Here is a 14,713-nt window from a genome sequence, read left to right as displayed (position 1 = left end):
AATTTCATCCAGTGACCCCTGTATTAAGCCCAGTAACCTCCTTTAAGCTTATCTTCCAGAAAGGGATCTAGTCTTCATTTGAAGACTTCAACAGATGTAGACTCCACCACTTCCCTTTGTTCTTTGTTTCCATGGTGGACAGAATTGTACATGTAATTGCAGGTATATTCATGAGCATTGACTTGACTTTTCTCCACTCTACCATACAATATTGTGAAATACAAGCACTACCTGTAAACTGTGCTTTCAGTAGAAAAGTCCATAATAATATTCACAGCCTCTCTGCTGGGGAAGATAAACGGAGGTTATTTTACTAATGTGTAAACTTCCTAAGCATTCTGAGAATAGAATTGATTAAGGTTATGTTTATTTGTTTCATTAAAAAAAGAAGAAATGAAAGTTCAATTCGAATATTAATTTACAGCGTATTTAAGAGTTCATCCACATGGACATTTTGAGATACTACAGGATTTTACTACAGGATTTTACATTATGCTTAATTTCATTTTTTCTGAAATGAATGAGATCTTCTAATATATATGTATAATAGTATATATGGTTGTGACAATTTTCTTCCACTATTTGATCTGAGGAAGTGGGTCTGGCCCACGAAAGCTCATCACCTAATAAACCATCTTGTTAGTCTTTAAAGTGCTACATAGTCCTGTATTTTGTTTCAGCTACACCAGACTAACACAGTTACATTTCTATCACTCGTCAATCTTCTAATAAGTGAGTCAAAAACATTTTCACATTCCACTTAACAAGCTAGTGGAAATTCTTGATATTTCCCTCATAAGAACATAAGAATGGCCAACTGGGTTAGATCAAAGGTCCATCTAGCCCAGTATCCTGTCTACTGACAGTGGCCAGTGCCAGGTGCCCCAGAGGGGGTGGACCGAAGACAATGATCAAGCAATTTGTCTCCAGACATCCTTCTCCAGCCTTTGACAAACAGATGCCAGGGGCACCATTCCTTACCCCCTGGCTAATAGCCTTTTATGGACGTAACCTCCATGAATTTATCTAGCTCTTTTATTAACTCTGTTATAGTCCTGGCCTTCACAGCCTCCTCTGGCAAGGAGTTCCACCGGTTCTCCATTATTATCAGCAGGGACTGTTGGATTATCTAGTTTGACTTCTTGTCTAGCACAGGGCAGCGAATTTCATCCAGTGACCTCTCTATTAAGCTCACAGCGCATTACGTATACATTAGTCTCACCTCTTATTACAGGGCTGAGAAGAGGAATCTGTCTTAACCTCTTATCACTAGAAATCAGGATTTCCTGATTCTGAAGAGCTGCTTATGCCTCATGGAGAACTTTTTGAAGCTGTGATATTGAGAAGCAATTCTGCTTATATATAATGTAGGGCTCTTTTCTTGTTCTTGACTGTATGAAAGCAAGAGCCTTCTCCGCCGGAGTTCATCTGCTCATGCAGCTCCTTTCCATGTTGAAATCATCATCTTCTGTTTGCTGCATCATAATCAACTCTACACCAGGAGAGAAAATCTTCCAGGAGCAGATGGACCCTCAATAAACAAGGAGTCTGTTTTATGCAAATCTTATTTATCCACTGGAAAAAAGAAATACAGAAAATGTAAAATAGAAGCAGCAGTTTAGCAATGCTGAAAGCAATTCAGAGTTTGCCTTCGAGTTTCCATTGGTCTGTAATGCATTACATTGCTGTTGTGTTCATTTTTATTTCCTCACACACAGTATGCCATTAGCAGACAGACATACATGCTGTTCTGCTGCACCAGATCAACATACACTTATGTGCTGAGTGAAATCTGGTTATGGTTGAGTTAAAACGTCACTGAGACTGATAGCTATGAACTCACCTGTCAGTTTATGTAACTTTTAGACTAAGCTGCCTCGTGGAAGATCCTGCGGGGCATCCGTGTTTCTGACATCCTCCTGAGGCTAATTCAAGACCTACATAATGATTCAGGGGCATGGGTGCACTGGGGGACCCAGAGGTTTCACAGATTTCACACTAGATCCAGGGTGAAGTAGGGATGTGTCTGGCTCCATCCCAATAGATTGCTTCCTTCCACATACTCCACAAACAGCAGTATAACTGTCAGTTTAACTTCTTTTACCAACCCGGATTATGTGGATGATGTCATCCTCTTTGGTCAGGAGGCAAAACAACCTTAAAGCTACACTGATGAACTTCCAGCACAAAGCACCTGCTTTTGGACCAATGATTTCCTGGGAAAAAGCAAACATCCAGAGTGTCAGCGCAGAAGTTGTATACAAAATCTTGTACTGCTCCTGGACAAATCCATGGAAGGAGTATTTCATCTACATAGGCAGTAGGCTGACTTCAAACAGACGCAACTGTGATGGCGCGTTGGGGGTCCCCCGTCTCCTGCACCCCGAAATGGCACAAACAGACTGCACCAACCGGTGGGATAGAGGAAGTTTATTGCCTCTCCAGGATACAGCACAGCACAGATGGAATCTGGTCACAGAGCTGGGCTAGGATGCCTCAGGCCCCCTTGAGATGGGGGAGACTGGGCCCCTAAACTCCAGCCCCTCTCCCTAGCCTGTCTCCTCCATGCTCACAGGCAGCCAGCAACCAACTAACCCTCTTCCAGCCCTGCCCCCCAGCCAGGGCAGCATTCCACCTTCCTTTGTTCCTCTCCATGGGGGGTGTCTGGCCACTGGTTTGCATAGTGACTCATCCTGTTTTGCTGGGTCGTGGTACCCACAGCAGCCAGTGGGGGTTACCCCAGAGCCAGCAGCATAGAAACCAGCCAGGTACCCCCACTACGTCACAGCAACTCTCCAGACATGCTAGGGTTAGCCACCTCAGCCACGAAGGACCTGCATAGTGTCTGGAGTGAACAAAAGTTGAAACTATATAAAAATAGTATGGATTTTGAATCCTGCATACTTCAGATTCTCCTAGGTGGGTCTGACACAGGAGCATGGCTCAAACAAAACATCAGGAGGTTGACAGCACTTCATACGCATTGTCCACAGTGACTACTGCATATAAGATGGTTTGACTTTATCAGTAGTGGGGAAGTATCATGGAGAACTGGCCCAGAAAAGACTGAAGTCATCACTGGCCACTGCTGACTGACCCTTTTGGGTCCTGTGGCCCATCTTGAGACAAAGTCCCTGCTCATCAAAGTCCCTGCTGCCTGGTCATGGACTGGCGGCGGCCATGTGATTGCACCAAATAATTAATAGTCCTGTGGATCTCTTAGAAGCCTGGAATCAACTGTACAGAATCGTGGCTGCTCCATACTATGGACATTTGCTGTCTGAGCTTAGCTGTTGCCATTATTAGCCCCCACTTAAGACAGAATTGTTTTGAGTAGAAGGGTATGGCTGTGTCTACACTGGGCCACTTATTCCGGAAAATCAGCCGCTTTTCCGGAATAAGCTGCGAGCTGTCTACACTGGCCCTTGAATTTCCGGAAAAGCAACGACGCTCTACTGTACAAAATCAGCCGCTATTCCGGAAAAACTATTCTGCTCCCACTCGGGCATAAATCCTTATTCCGGAACACTGTTCCGGAAAAGGGCCAGTGTAGACAGCCCAGTAGTCTTTTCCGGAAAAGCGAGTCTACATTGGCCACAGACGCTTTTCCGGAAAAAGGGCTTTTCCGGAAAAGCAGCCTGCCAATGTAGATGCTCCTTTTCCAGAAAAACTGAAAACGGAATAGTATTCCGTTTTAAGCAGTTCCGGAAATTCATGCCAGTGTAGACACAGCCTATGTGTGTGTGAGAGAGAACAGTCCAAAAACCGGGAGAGACTGAGGACAGAGAGTGAGTGTGGCAGAGGCAAAAAGCAAGGACGCCGAACACTAGCTGATGAACACGGTGTGACTCTGGAAAAACCGGAGAGAGAATTTTTGGGTTTGTTTGGGGTTATAAGCTAAAAAACCAGCTCTTACTGTTTTTGGTTCCTCCTGCATTTGGAGAAGCAGGAATTTATATGTTCCTTGTAAATAAACAATGCTGCATCATAGAAAATACCTGACTCTCACTAGTTTCTCTTTCTAATAGGAACATCTCCATGGTATCAAACGTTGACTGTTCTCAATATTTTTCTTCCTGCAGCAGGAAAGTGTATTTGACATGATCCTATTTCCAAATTCATTGATTTAAACAGGATCAGGATCTTGCCAATAATGGTGTATATGGAATAAATTACATTCTGTAATACAGTGGGTCATCTGGAACAAAAAATGCAGCATTACAGTTCCCATTCACTTCTCATCATGTCCACATGAAACAGATATTTATGAATGTCTTGAAAGGGTGCACAACAGAAGCTAGTAGAATAAGACGTCTAAAATCGTCCTTCAGTTAGGAGCATTGATGTAGCAGTAGAGGCTGGTGGCAGAAAGATTCCAGAGTAACATGTGCTCTACACCCTATGGCTGTGTCTACATTGGTGCGATCTTGCGCAAAAGCCGCCGCTTTTGTGCCAAAACTTGCTGCCTGTCTACACTGGCCGCGGGTTCTTGTGCAAGAACACTGACGTTCTAATGTATGAAATCAGTGCTTCTTGCGCAAGAATGCTGATGCTCCCGCTCAGGAATAAGCCCTCTTGCGCAACTGTTCTTGCACAAGACGCCAATGTAGACAGGCAACACGAATTACTTGTGCAACAAAGCCCTATGGTTAAAATGGCCATCAGAGCTTTCTTGTGCAAGAGAATGTCTACACTGGCAAGGACGCTCTTGCGCAAAAGCACATCTCTTGCGCAAAGGCACATGCCAGTGTAGATGGGCTGTGTCTAGCCTGGCAAGCTTTTCCGCAAAATCAGCTGCTTTTGCGGAAAAACTTGCCAGCTATCTACACTGGCCGCTTGAATTTTCGCAAGAACACTGACGATCTCATGTAAGATTGTCAGTGTTCTTGCAGAAATACTGTGCTGCTCCCATTCGGGCAAAAGCCCTCTTGCGCAAATCATTTGTGCAAGAGGGCCAGTGTAGACAGCACAGTACTGTTTTGTGCAAAAAAGCTCCGATGGCTAAAATGGCGATTGGGGCTTTTTTGCGCAAAAGCGCTTCTAGATTGGCACGGACACTTTTCCGTAAAAAGTGCTTTTGCGGAAAACCATCCGTGCCAATCTAGATGCTCTTTTCCGAAAATGCTTTTAACGGAAAAGTTAAAAGCATTTCCAGAAAATCATGTCAGTATAGACGTAGCCAAAGAGTTTTTGCAGAAGAACTCTTCCACAAAAGAGTTCTTGCGCAAAATCATGCCAGTGTAGATGTAGCCTAGAAGTCTAGAACTCAGTGTGGCACAGCTCTGGCAGGGAGGGAGTGACCTGCACTTCTAGGCAGTTAGTGGTAGTCTCAGAGGCTCGCGGTGGTCTCATCCTTTATTGGAACCAGGGGTCACAGTCTACTGAGCCACCCTCATCACCGGCCAGCCAGTGGATTGGGATGAAACCTCTTCATGGTTCCAGTCTTCCCCAGATCTGTAGTGGTGTGGGGAGGGTTGGGGGGAACCCAGGCCCACCCACTTCTCCAGGTTCCAGCCAGCGACCCTGAGGCACTGGCAACTGCTCAGTGTTTTCATCCACCCGCAGTCTTGCAGCCTTTCTCTGGGCCACTTCCCCCAAACCCAGCAGTAGTTCCTGAGAAATTCTTCCTTCCCACCACACCACACCACACAGCCCCCTCTGAAGGGAAGCCTTTTAAACCAGCCCCAGAAGGTCCTTAACAGGCTTCAGGTGACCTAATTAGCCTGTCTCTCTTTTGCTTCAGGCTACTTCCAATTGGCTCCAGATGTCTGTCTGACCTAATTACTCTCCACCAGACCCTGCCCTGGTCACTCAGGGAACAGAAAACTATTCATCCAGTTGCCTGTGTATTTACCTTCCCCAGGCTACTGTAGCCAGCTGCTCTGCGTCTGTCGCACCAGCCAGCTCTCTCCCGACTAGTAAAGAGAGAAAGCACAACTCTAGCTGCAAGCACTGAACGGCGTTTGGAAATGCCCAGCTCATAGTATATCTCTCAGCTTTCCCTCATGATAGTGGGCAGCTTTCATTTTGAGAGCCACAGTTTTCTCCAGTCCCCATAAATACGCCTTTTCCTTACTTTCATTGCTGTAAATTATTTACATCACAAGTGAATAATCAAGACACTGAAATGATAGGAAAATATAATTTGTGGTAAAGATGGATCCTATGTCATTTTAAAGTTCCTTGGTGAGTTATTTGTCTGTGCTCCTTATTTTGGGTCTTTGCCTCACATTGGGGCCCAGGAAGGCAGAGAACTACAGTAAATGTTAATGTCACTCTCAAGATGCTTGGGGAGGTATGCGGTATAGCTTTAACTCTGTAAATTGTCGTCAGGTAGTCAGAGATTTTATCTGCTTGGGGAAAGAAGTAACTTGTGCAGCTGGCTTCATATTTCCTTTCTTTTTGCTTTTGGTTTGTTAGGTTTTGTCTTCAGAACTGAACATGTATGAGTCACAGAGCCAAGAGTACAAGTATGAAATAGAGAGACTTGGCAATGAGCTTCTGAATGTGAAGAAGAAATACCTCACCCAGAAACGCAAGGAACAACAGATCAAGTAAGGAATAATAATAATTCCATCCCGCCAGCTAATCTTATCCTGAGGCATAGCCCACCTCAGTTGCATCTGAGTGTCTTACAAAGATATGAATGAAGAAAAGTGTGTGTACTCCTGGGGTTCTTCCCTCTTTTCCTTGAACAAGTCTACAAGTTATTACAAATCTAAAGGTTTTTCTTTCTCACATTCCTCTTCCTTCCTTTCTTTTCTCCATTCTTCTCATATGTCTTCCATCTTCCTTCTTTGCCTTTGTATATCCCTCTCTTCCATTCCCTAGTCTCCTTTTTGTGGGCAACACTTGGGCTGTGTCTACACTGGCAAGTCATTCCGGAAAATCAGCCGCTTTTCCGGAAAAACTTGCCAGCTGTCTACACTGGCCGCTTGAATTTCTGGAAAATCACTGACGATCTAATGTAAAATCATCAGTGCTTTTCCGGAAAAACTATGCTGCTCCCGTTCGGGCAAAAGTCTTTTTCCGGAAAACTGTTCCAGAAAAGGGCCAGTGTAGACAGCACAGTAGTATTTTCCACAAAAAAGCCCCGATCGCGAAAATGACGATCGGGGCTTTTTCGCAGAAAAGCGTGTCTAGATTGGCCACGGACGCTTTTCCGGAAAAAGTGCTTTTCCGGAAAAGCGTCCTGCCAATCTAGACGCGCTTTTCCGAAAATGCTTTTAACGGAAAACTTTTCCGTTAAAAGCATTTCCGGAAAATCATGCCAGTGTAGACGTAGCTGCAGTATATTTCCTGCTTCAGGGTTGGTTGTTACTGTCTGCATGCCATTGCATTAGGCTGGGATTGGTAACCATGGGTCAAGCACTAAGAAAGCACTGTCTTCCCCCTACCACAACTGAACAATTCCATGGTGCACCCAAAAGCATCTGCCATAATTGTGGTGACTCTTGAGATAGTCTAAGGCCATCATAGTGAGGTAGCTGAAGATCAGTGCAAGGATTGTGTATTTGATGTGGTATTGGGAAGGGAGCAGACTGAACTGAATGGAGCATTGGGGTGATGTGTTTGCTTTGGTCTGTCTCTCGGCAGATGCAATGTAGCATGTTACACCAGCTGGAGCTTTTTTTTAAGGCTGTCATATTCATTCCCATGTGTCCCACACAATCCAGAGTCCTCCCACCCACACCCTGTGTCAGGGCATGACCTGGTAATTTTAGGCGCCCCTACCCATTGCTTACTGCACCTGTATCCAGATGCAAGATACAGGCTGAACATAAGAACATAAGAATGGCCATACTGGGTCAGACCAAAGGTCCATCCAGCCCAGTACTCTGCCAACGGTGGCCAATGCCAGGTGTCCCAGAGGGAGTGAATCGAACAGGTAATGATCAAGCGATCTCTCTCCTGCCATCCATCTCCACCCTCTGACAAACAGAGGCTAGGGACACCATTCCTTACCCATACTGGCTAATAGCCATTAATGGACTTAACCTCCATGGCTACGTCTAGACTACATCCCTTTTTCGGAAAAGGGATGTAAATTAGACGTCTCGCAATTGCTAATGAAGGGGGGATTTAAATCTCCTGCGCTTCATTAGCATAAAAATGGCGGCCACTTTTTTTCGGCATGGAGCTTTGCCGGAGAAAAGCGCCAGTCTAGATGCTGATCTTTCGAAAAATAAAGCCTTTTCCGAAAGACCCTTTATCCCTTATTTCAGGAGGGATAAGGGATCTTTTGGAAAAGGCTTTATTTTTTGAAAGATCAGCATCTAGACTGGCGCTTTTCTCCGGCAAAGCTCCGTGTTGAAAAAAAGCGGCAGCCATTTTTATGCTAATGAAGCGGGGGAGATTTGAATCCCCGCTTCATTAGCAATTGCGATACGTCTAATTTACATCCCTTTTCCGAAAAAGGGATGTAGTCTAGACGTAGCCCCATGAATTTATCTAGTTCTCTTTTAAACCTTGTTATAGTCCTAGCCTTCACAAGCTCCTCAGGCAAGGAGTTCCATAGATTGACTATGCGCTGTGTGAAGAACAACTTCCTTTTATTTGTTTTAAACCTGCTGCCCTAGTTTTAAACCTTCCTGCCTCATTTGGTGGCCCCTAGTTCTTATATTATGGGAACAAGTAAATAACTTTTCTTTATTCACTTTCTCCACACCACTCATGATTTTATAGACCTCTATCATATCCCCCCTTAGTCTCCTCTTTTTTCCAAGCTGAAAAGTCCCAGTCTCTTTAATCTCTCCTCATATGGGACCCGTTTCAAACCCCTAATCATTTTAGTTGCCCTGCTCTGAACCTTTTCTGATGCCAGTGTATCTTTTTTTGAAATGAGGAGACCACATCTGTATGCAGTATTCAAGATGTGGGTGTACCATGGATTTATATAAGGGCAATAGGATACTCTGTGTCTTATTCTCTATCCCTTTTTTAATGATTCCTAACATCCAGTTTGCTTTTTTGACTGCCGCTGCACACTGCATGGACGTCTTCAGAGAACTATCCACGATGACTCCAAGATCTCTTTCCTGTCCTCGCTATAAGTCCAAGATACATCCTAAAAAACTGGGACTTACTGTGAAACAACTTAAAGCAGGAATTTTTTTTCCTGTGGCTGATTTTCATTTGCACAGATTGATTTGGTTTTTTTTAATGCAACTTAAGAGCAGGGAATGGGCGGACTCAATAACGCATCAGTTCCTACAAGTGTCAATCACCTTAGTGCAGAACGGATGTGTACCGGAGCAACTTAGAGCCGGGTCACTCTGTACCTACGCTTTCCCACAGGGCTCCAGGAGAAACCTGGTTAATTTAAGTCTCTCCCCCCCCACCCCTTTCTCACAGAGTTCCAGTCTCTACATGGACATTAGGTGAACTCAGAGCTGGGGGAAGCAAGCCCTTGCTCCACCTCTGCCTCTCAGGACCTTGTAGAGGCAGGACACCCCTTCCCCAATGGGCAGTGCACGGCCCTAGCCTACCCCCCTCGCCTGGGAGCATGGGGTGGGAGGGCAAGGCAGCACGTGGCTTCAGCTTTCCACAGGCCCAGCCAGAGTACAGGAGAGAGGAAGGGCAGGTGGCACACAGCCCCAGTCTTCCCAGGCATCAGCCAGAGCATGGGGGAGAGGGAGGGCAGGCGGTGCAAGGCCCCAGCAGGAATATGGAGGAGGAGGAGGGCATAGGGATGAGAATGGTTAACTGGTTAACCCTATTGGGTGATGCTTACTGGTTACGATTAACCGGAAGGGGCTGGAGCCCCTGCTCCGGCAGGCCTGGCCCACTCCCGCCTGCCCCTGTTTAATCGGTTAAACATAACGTACAACTGGTTAACTGATTAAACAGGATTTTACATCCCTAAGAGGGCAGGCGGTGTGCAGCCCCCGCCTTCCCTAGAGCAAGGGGATTGGGTTCCTGGTTCTGGAGGGTGTGTGCCCCCCCCCCCCGAACCTAGATGCAGTGTGTGGCCCCCTGGCCCTGGAGTACGGGCAGTGCTTGGCCCCAGTCTCTATGAGCCTGAAGCCCAGATAGCCCTGGGAGACTTGAGGCAGGAAATGCGTTGAAAGGGGACCAGAGCTGGGGGCGGAGCATGGGTGGGTCAAGGCTGGCGGTTGGGAAGACTGTGCCTTCTCCTGCCCTCTTCTACCTGCCGCCAGGATCGCATCCACCGTGAATGGCGAGGATTTACTGTATTTTAAAGATCAAACAGTTCTGATGGTGGAATTAGGAAAATAATGATAAAAAGTGACCTTTGGCCATCTGCAAATTGTATAAGGCTGCCTTGAAGTTTGGAATTATCAACAATTGTTCACTGCTAATGGCCTCCCTGGAGTTTTAGGATCAATACACCAAGCTCCCTTAATGTCTAACAATCCATTTCCGACAGCTAAGTGTCGTCTTGAAAACATTTTTAATGTTGACAGTCTGGACCTTGGTTTCACATTTGCTTTGGAGTATTAGAAGAGAAGAAATACGCTCTTGTTTTGCTGCATGTTTGTAGCTAGAATTGATGTCCCATTATGATTGTATTGAGAATCACATTACTCAGGACATGACTGTTTTTACTTTACATGGGACGGTTATGTTCGCATCTGCAAGTCACATATGGTGATATAGAGGTTCCACTTGAAGGTCAGTTAATGCAAGTCCTGTCATTCTATTTAAAAGTTAAGGATTAAACTCTGCCCATAGTCCAACCCACGCTCCAAGCAGTGCTCAGGGCTGAGGGGGCGGCATACTGCCATCCAAGCAGTGCTCAGGGCTGGTTGCCCCAGCCCCACCTCTTCTGCCTGAGGTCTAAACCCTTCTAGGAGCATGGACACTCTTCCCCCCCATTGCTCAGGGGCCCAGCAAGTCTGTTGGTCCCCCTGTCTATACCTATTTCAGAGCCTGACAGCATTGTTTTGGCTCCCAGCCCTGACTCACACTGGGTATGTCTACACTACCCTCCTAGTTCGAACTAGGAGGGTAATGTATGCATACTGCACTTGCTAATGAAGCCCGGGATTTGAATTTCCCGGGCTTCATTAGCATAAGCGGGGAGCCGCCATTTTTAAATCCCCGCTGCTTCGAACCCCGTGTAGCGCGGCTACACGGGGCTCGAACTAGGTAGTTCGGACTAGGGTGCCTATTCCGAACTACCGGTACACCTCGTTTCACGAGGAGTAACGGTAGTTCGGAATAGGACCCTAGTCCGAACTACCTAGTTCGAGCCCCGTGTAGCTGCGCTACACGGGATTCGAAGCAGCGGGGATTTAAAAATGGCGGCTCCCCGCTTATGCTAATGAAGCCCGGGAAATTCAAATCCCGGGCTTCATTAGCAAGTGCGGTATGCATACATTACCCCGCTAGTTCGAACTAGCGGGGTAGTGTAGACATACCCACTCTTCCTTGGGGAGATCGCTAGAGCTGAGAGAAATTCTTTTGGTGAATACTGTAGTGTATTTGCCAAAAAAGGCAGTTTCAGTGTGGCTGAAACTATTTGTTATTGGTCCTGGCTCCAAAGATTTATTTATAATTGGAAGGTTTACCCGGCATTGCCTGGGTCCTTAACTCAAATCATTTTTCTTCATTTAAATCCTTGCTGTAGGGTGCAGCCGGGGAAGGGGGGTTCAGGTTCATGATGAAGGCTGTCCTGGGGTAAGAGCATAGCCCCAGCCCTCGGTTACCTCTTAGGGCCATGTAAGAAATGCCTGTTCATGGCTGCTGCAGCTGCAGTGCCCACAGCTGGGGGAGCGGTGCAAGTCCCTCAGCTGGGGGACAGACAGACAGACAAACAGAACAAACAAACTCTCTGAAATATAGAGGAAAGAGCAGACCCTTTCTCCACCCCAGCCCCCTGCTGGCTGAATGGGGTTATAGCTGTCCCAGTTCCCATCTCTGGCCCCTTGCTGCCTCCCTGTGGTCGTTCTACAACATAACTGCCACTGCTTGGAGAACTCTCCCTTTCTGTGTTACGAGAAAGTAATACCAGGCTCATCCCATTGTCTTGGCACCACCAAACCCTGGCCTTGCTTTAAGTTATAAGAGGAAGGTGTATGCCCAGTTTGGTGGTCCCAGTTCTTCCCATTTAGGAGGAGTTCTTGACCAAGCAGACGGACAGACATTCGCTCACAAACTCTACTTCTGCTGCTCCTCCATTTGGCCCAACTTGACATTTCATATTCAGTGAAACCTGAAACTAAACTTTTTTTGGCTTGATCATTGCAATAGTGGCATATGAGTTAGCAATGTACTGCTGTTGCAGAAAGAAGTACCATTTTAGGCTGCATTAACAGGCACAGTATGCATGTCAGAGGAGGCAATAGTACTGCTCTACTTGGCACTGCTTAGGCCTCAGCTGGATGTAACGCTGTGTCCAGTTTTGGTCACCAATATACAGAAAGGATGTAGAGAAACTGGAAAGGATCCGGAGGCGACTGCCAAAGATGCTCAAAGGGATGGAATGCAGGTCACACAAGCAAAGGCTGAAGGAACTGGGTATGTTTCATTGGGAAAAGAGGAGATTAATAGGGGTATGATAACGGTCTTCAGATACTTGACAGGCTGCAAAAAAGGGTTCATACTACAGCAGAACAGATTTAGATGGACTTTCAGGAAACATTTTGAACTGTAGGAACAGTACGACAATGGACCAGGTACCTCCGGAGATTTTGGAAATGTCTTTATTGGAGATTTTTCACCGGAGGCTGAAGAGCCATCTGTCTTGCATGGCTGAGACCTAACAAATACTGCTTTGTGGCAGGGGGTAGATGACTCTTGGTTTTATAATTCTATGGTTTCTGATACCTGTCTCTGAACCCTGGAGGTGTATCTCAGTAAATTGAAAATGCTACTTCTTTATGTTTATTCTACTCTGGATACCCTCCAGGCCTAAACATTGCTCTGTTCTCCTAAGGCCTCTACATTTAATCTCTGGATCATCAGATAGAGCAAGTTCCTGAGGCTATAGATGCCTCACAGATACCGTGTTGGTTTTGTTCAAATATGACAGGCTGGATAATTATAACCGGAACTTTGTTACCATTTGAAGACTGATAACACGATTCATTAAAATTCAACAAACAAAGAATCTCTCTCCATCGTGCCTTTGATGAATCTAGCTGTTTGTTTGAAAACAAATGAGGAGTTGGTAGAACAGAGTGATGATTAGAAACCCAAAGTTCTAATGAGAGGCTCTGACCGACTTTGGGCAGCTAACATTAGAACTAATTTAATTCTAATTTTTAATAATTCTGAAAACCATCGGTAGTTGCTTAATTAGACCCAAATAGACACCTAGTCTTGGCTGTTTAGCCTAATGGGCTTTAATCAACATTTTTTAACGATTTCTTGGTGGCGTGGTTGCATCATCATAGAAACTTGGGAGGACAGAATCTTGCTTTGTTTGAAAACACTTGGGTAGATAACGTGAAAACCATTTCTTTTCTTTCTCTCTGTTTCCTCTAAAGGGAAAAGGAGCATGTGCTGGCTAACATGGAGCAGGAGTATCCAGCACAGAGAATGAACGTCCCCCGTTTCACGGGGGGAGGCTTTGCGCTCACCAAGCAGCCGCCCAAGGTTATGGCCTAAACTGGAGTCAGCTCATCATGTCTTGCTTTTCCTGCTGAACTAAAGTCATTTTGGGGGGGATTTCAGAGAATGGTTTCAGAATAACTCATGTCACATGCTGTATGTGGTATCATAAAAATACTTATTTTAGAGTGGGCAGTGCTGTAATTTACATGGTATGGGCTAAGTTCTGCCCATGATGGCATCGGCATTACTATATGTCCATGGAGGTACACATTCAGGATGCACACTGATATTTCTTCCTTGTTACTGTGACTTTTAATGTAGAATTGCAACAGCCAAAATACTTTAATGTGCACAGCTATATACCCCATATCTACCTCCGCCCCAGAACACACTTTGTTTATTCAACCATGTACATCCACTAAAAGGAAGGAGAAAAACAGCAAAGAAGGTAAAAAGAATGTCTAGAAGCGCCATGTCCCATTTTAAGCAAATGCAAAATTGGCAACTCTTTGTTCGCGAGATGGTTCTTTGTGCAGATTTAATAACATGTGACTCACTCAATAATTGTTACAAGCATTATTAAGATCAGGGAAATCTGTAGCCACAGTAGACCTACCCACTGTCATTGTTAAGGAATGCAGTTCTTCCTACTGGATGTGGATACGGAGTGACATAATTATGTCTGTTCAAATAGGCAGAGTATATACTCTGTCTGGAATCTGCCATCCCATATACATTTTTTCTTGTGAATCTGAACTCAAAACAAGGAAACTTTGCACTTCAGTTCCTATTAGGAGAAAGATCCTTCCTACAACATGTGTGTAACTTCAACAAATGGTTTTTGCAACGCAGCTTGAGCCCTCCAACCTTTTCAGCAAAAAGAAATGTAATTACCATTAATTAACAAGTGATACAGCAGAGTCACTGCAAGAGGTGCTGAAGAATACAAAAAGCTCAAGCTGTAAAATAAAATGTTTTGAAACTGATTTCTATATGCAATGCTCTCTCCCAGCCTAGCGGACGAAAAACTAGTCCAAAGAGATATTCTGATAAATATTTAATACAAAAAAACCCCCTTTGCAGAGATTTTGATCTTTGCTTTGGTGGAACACATAATTAAATATTAAAGCTTCTGTGGGAAACTTTTAATGGAAGAGCTTAATTCAGTGGAATAGAGTTTAAATACGACGGG

The 14,713-nt window shown here is 45.2% G+C and overlaps 1 protein-coding gene across 2 annotated transcripts in view; it reads left to right on the top strand.

The window, feature by feature from the left end:
- The window catches only part of CFAP58 (cilia and flagella associated protein 58), a 96,588-nt gene extending 82,884 nt beyond the window's left edge, over positions 1-13,704 (top strand). For both annotated transcript variants that reach the window (XM_089780223.1, XM_089780222.1), the window contains 2 exons: positions 6,421-6,554; positions 13,455-13,704. In XM_089780223.1, the coding sequence (XP_089636349.1) occupies positions 6,421-6,554; positions 13,455-13,575 (255 nt within the window). In that variant the 3' untranslated portion in view covers positions 13,576-13,704. The remainder of the gene's footprint in view (positions 1-6,420; positions 6,555-13,454) is intronic.
- Positions 13,705-14,713: the final 1,009 nt, after the last annotated feature.

This window comes from Pelodiscus sinensis, chromosome 8, assembly GCF_052426305.1.
Source record: "Pelodiscus sinensis isolate ZL-2025 chromosome 8, ASM5242630v1, whole genome shotgun sequence".
Lineage (NCBI taxonomy): Eukaryota > Metazoa > Chordata > Testudines > Trionychidae > Pelodiscus > Pelodiscus sinensis.
Note: the sequence above shows the minus strand (reverse complement) of the source record. Positions and strands in the feature narration are given on the sequence as shown.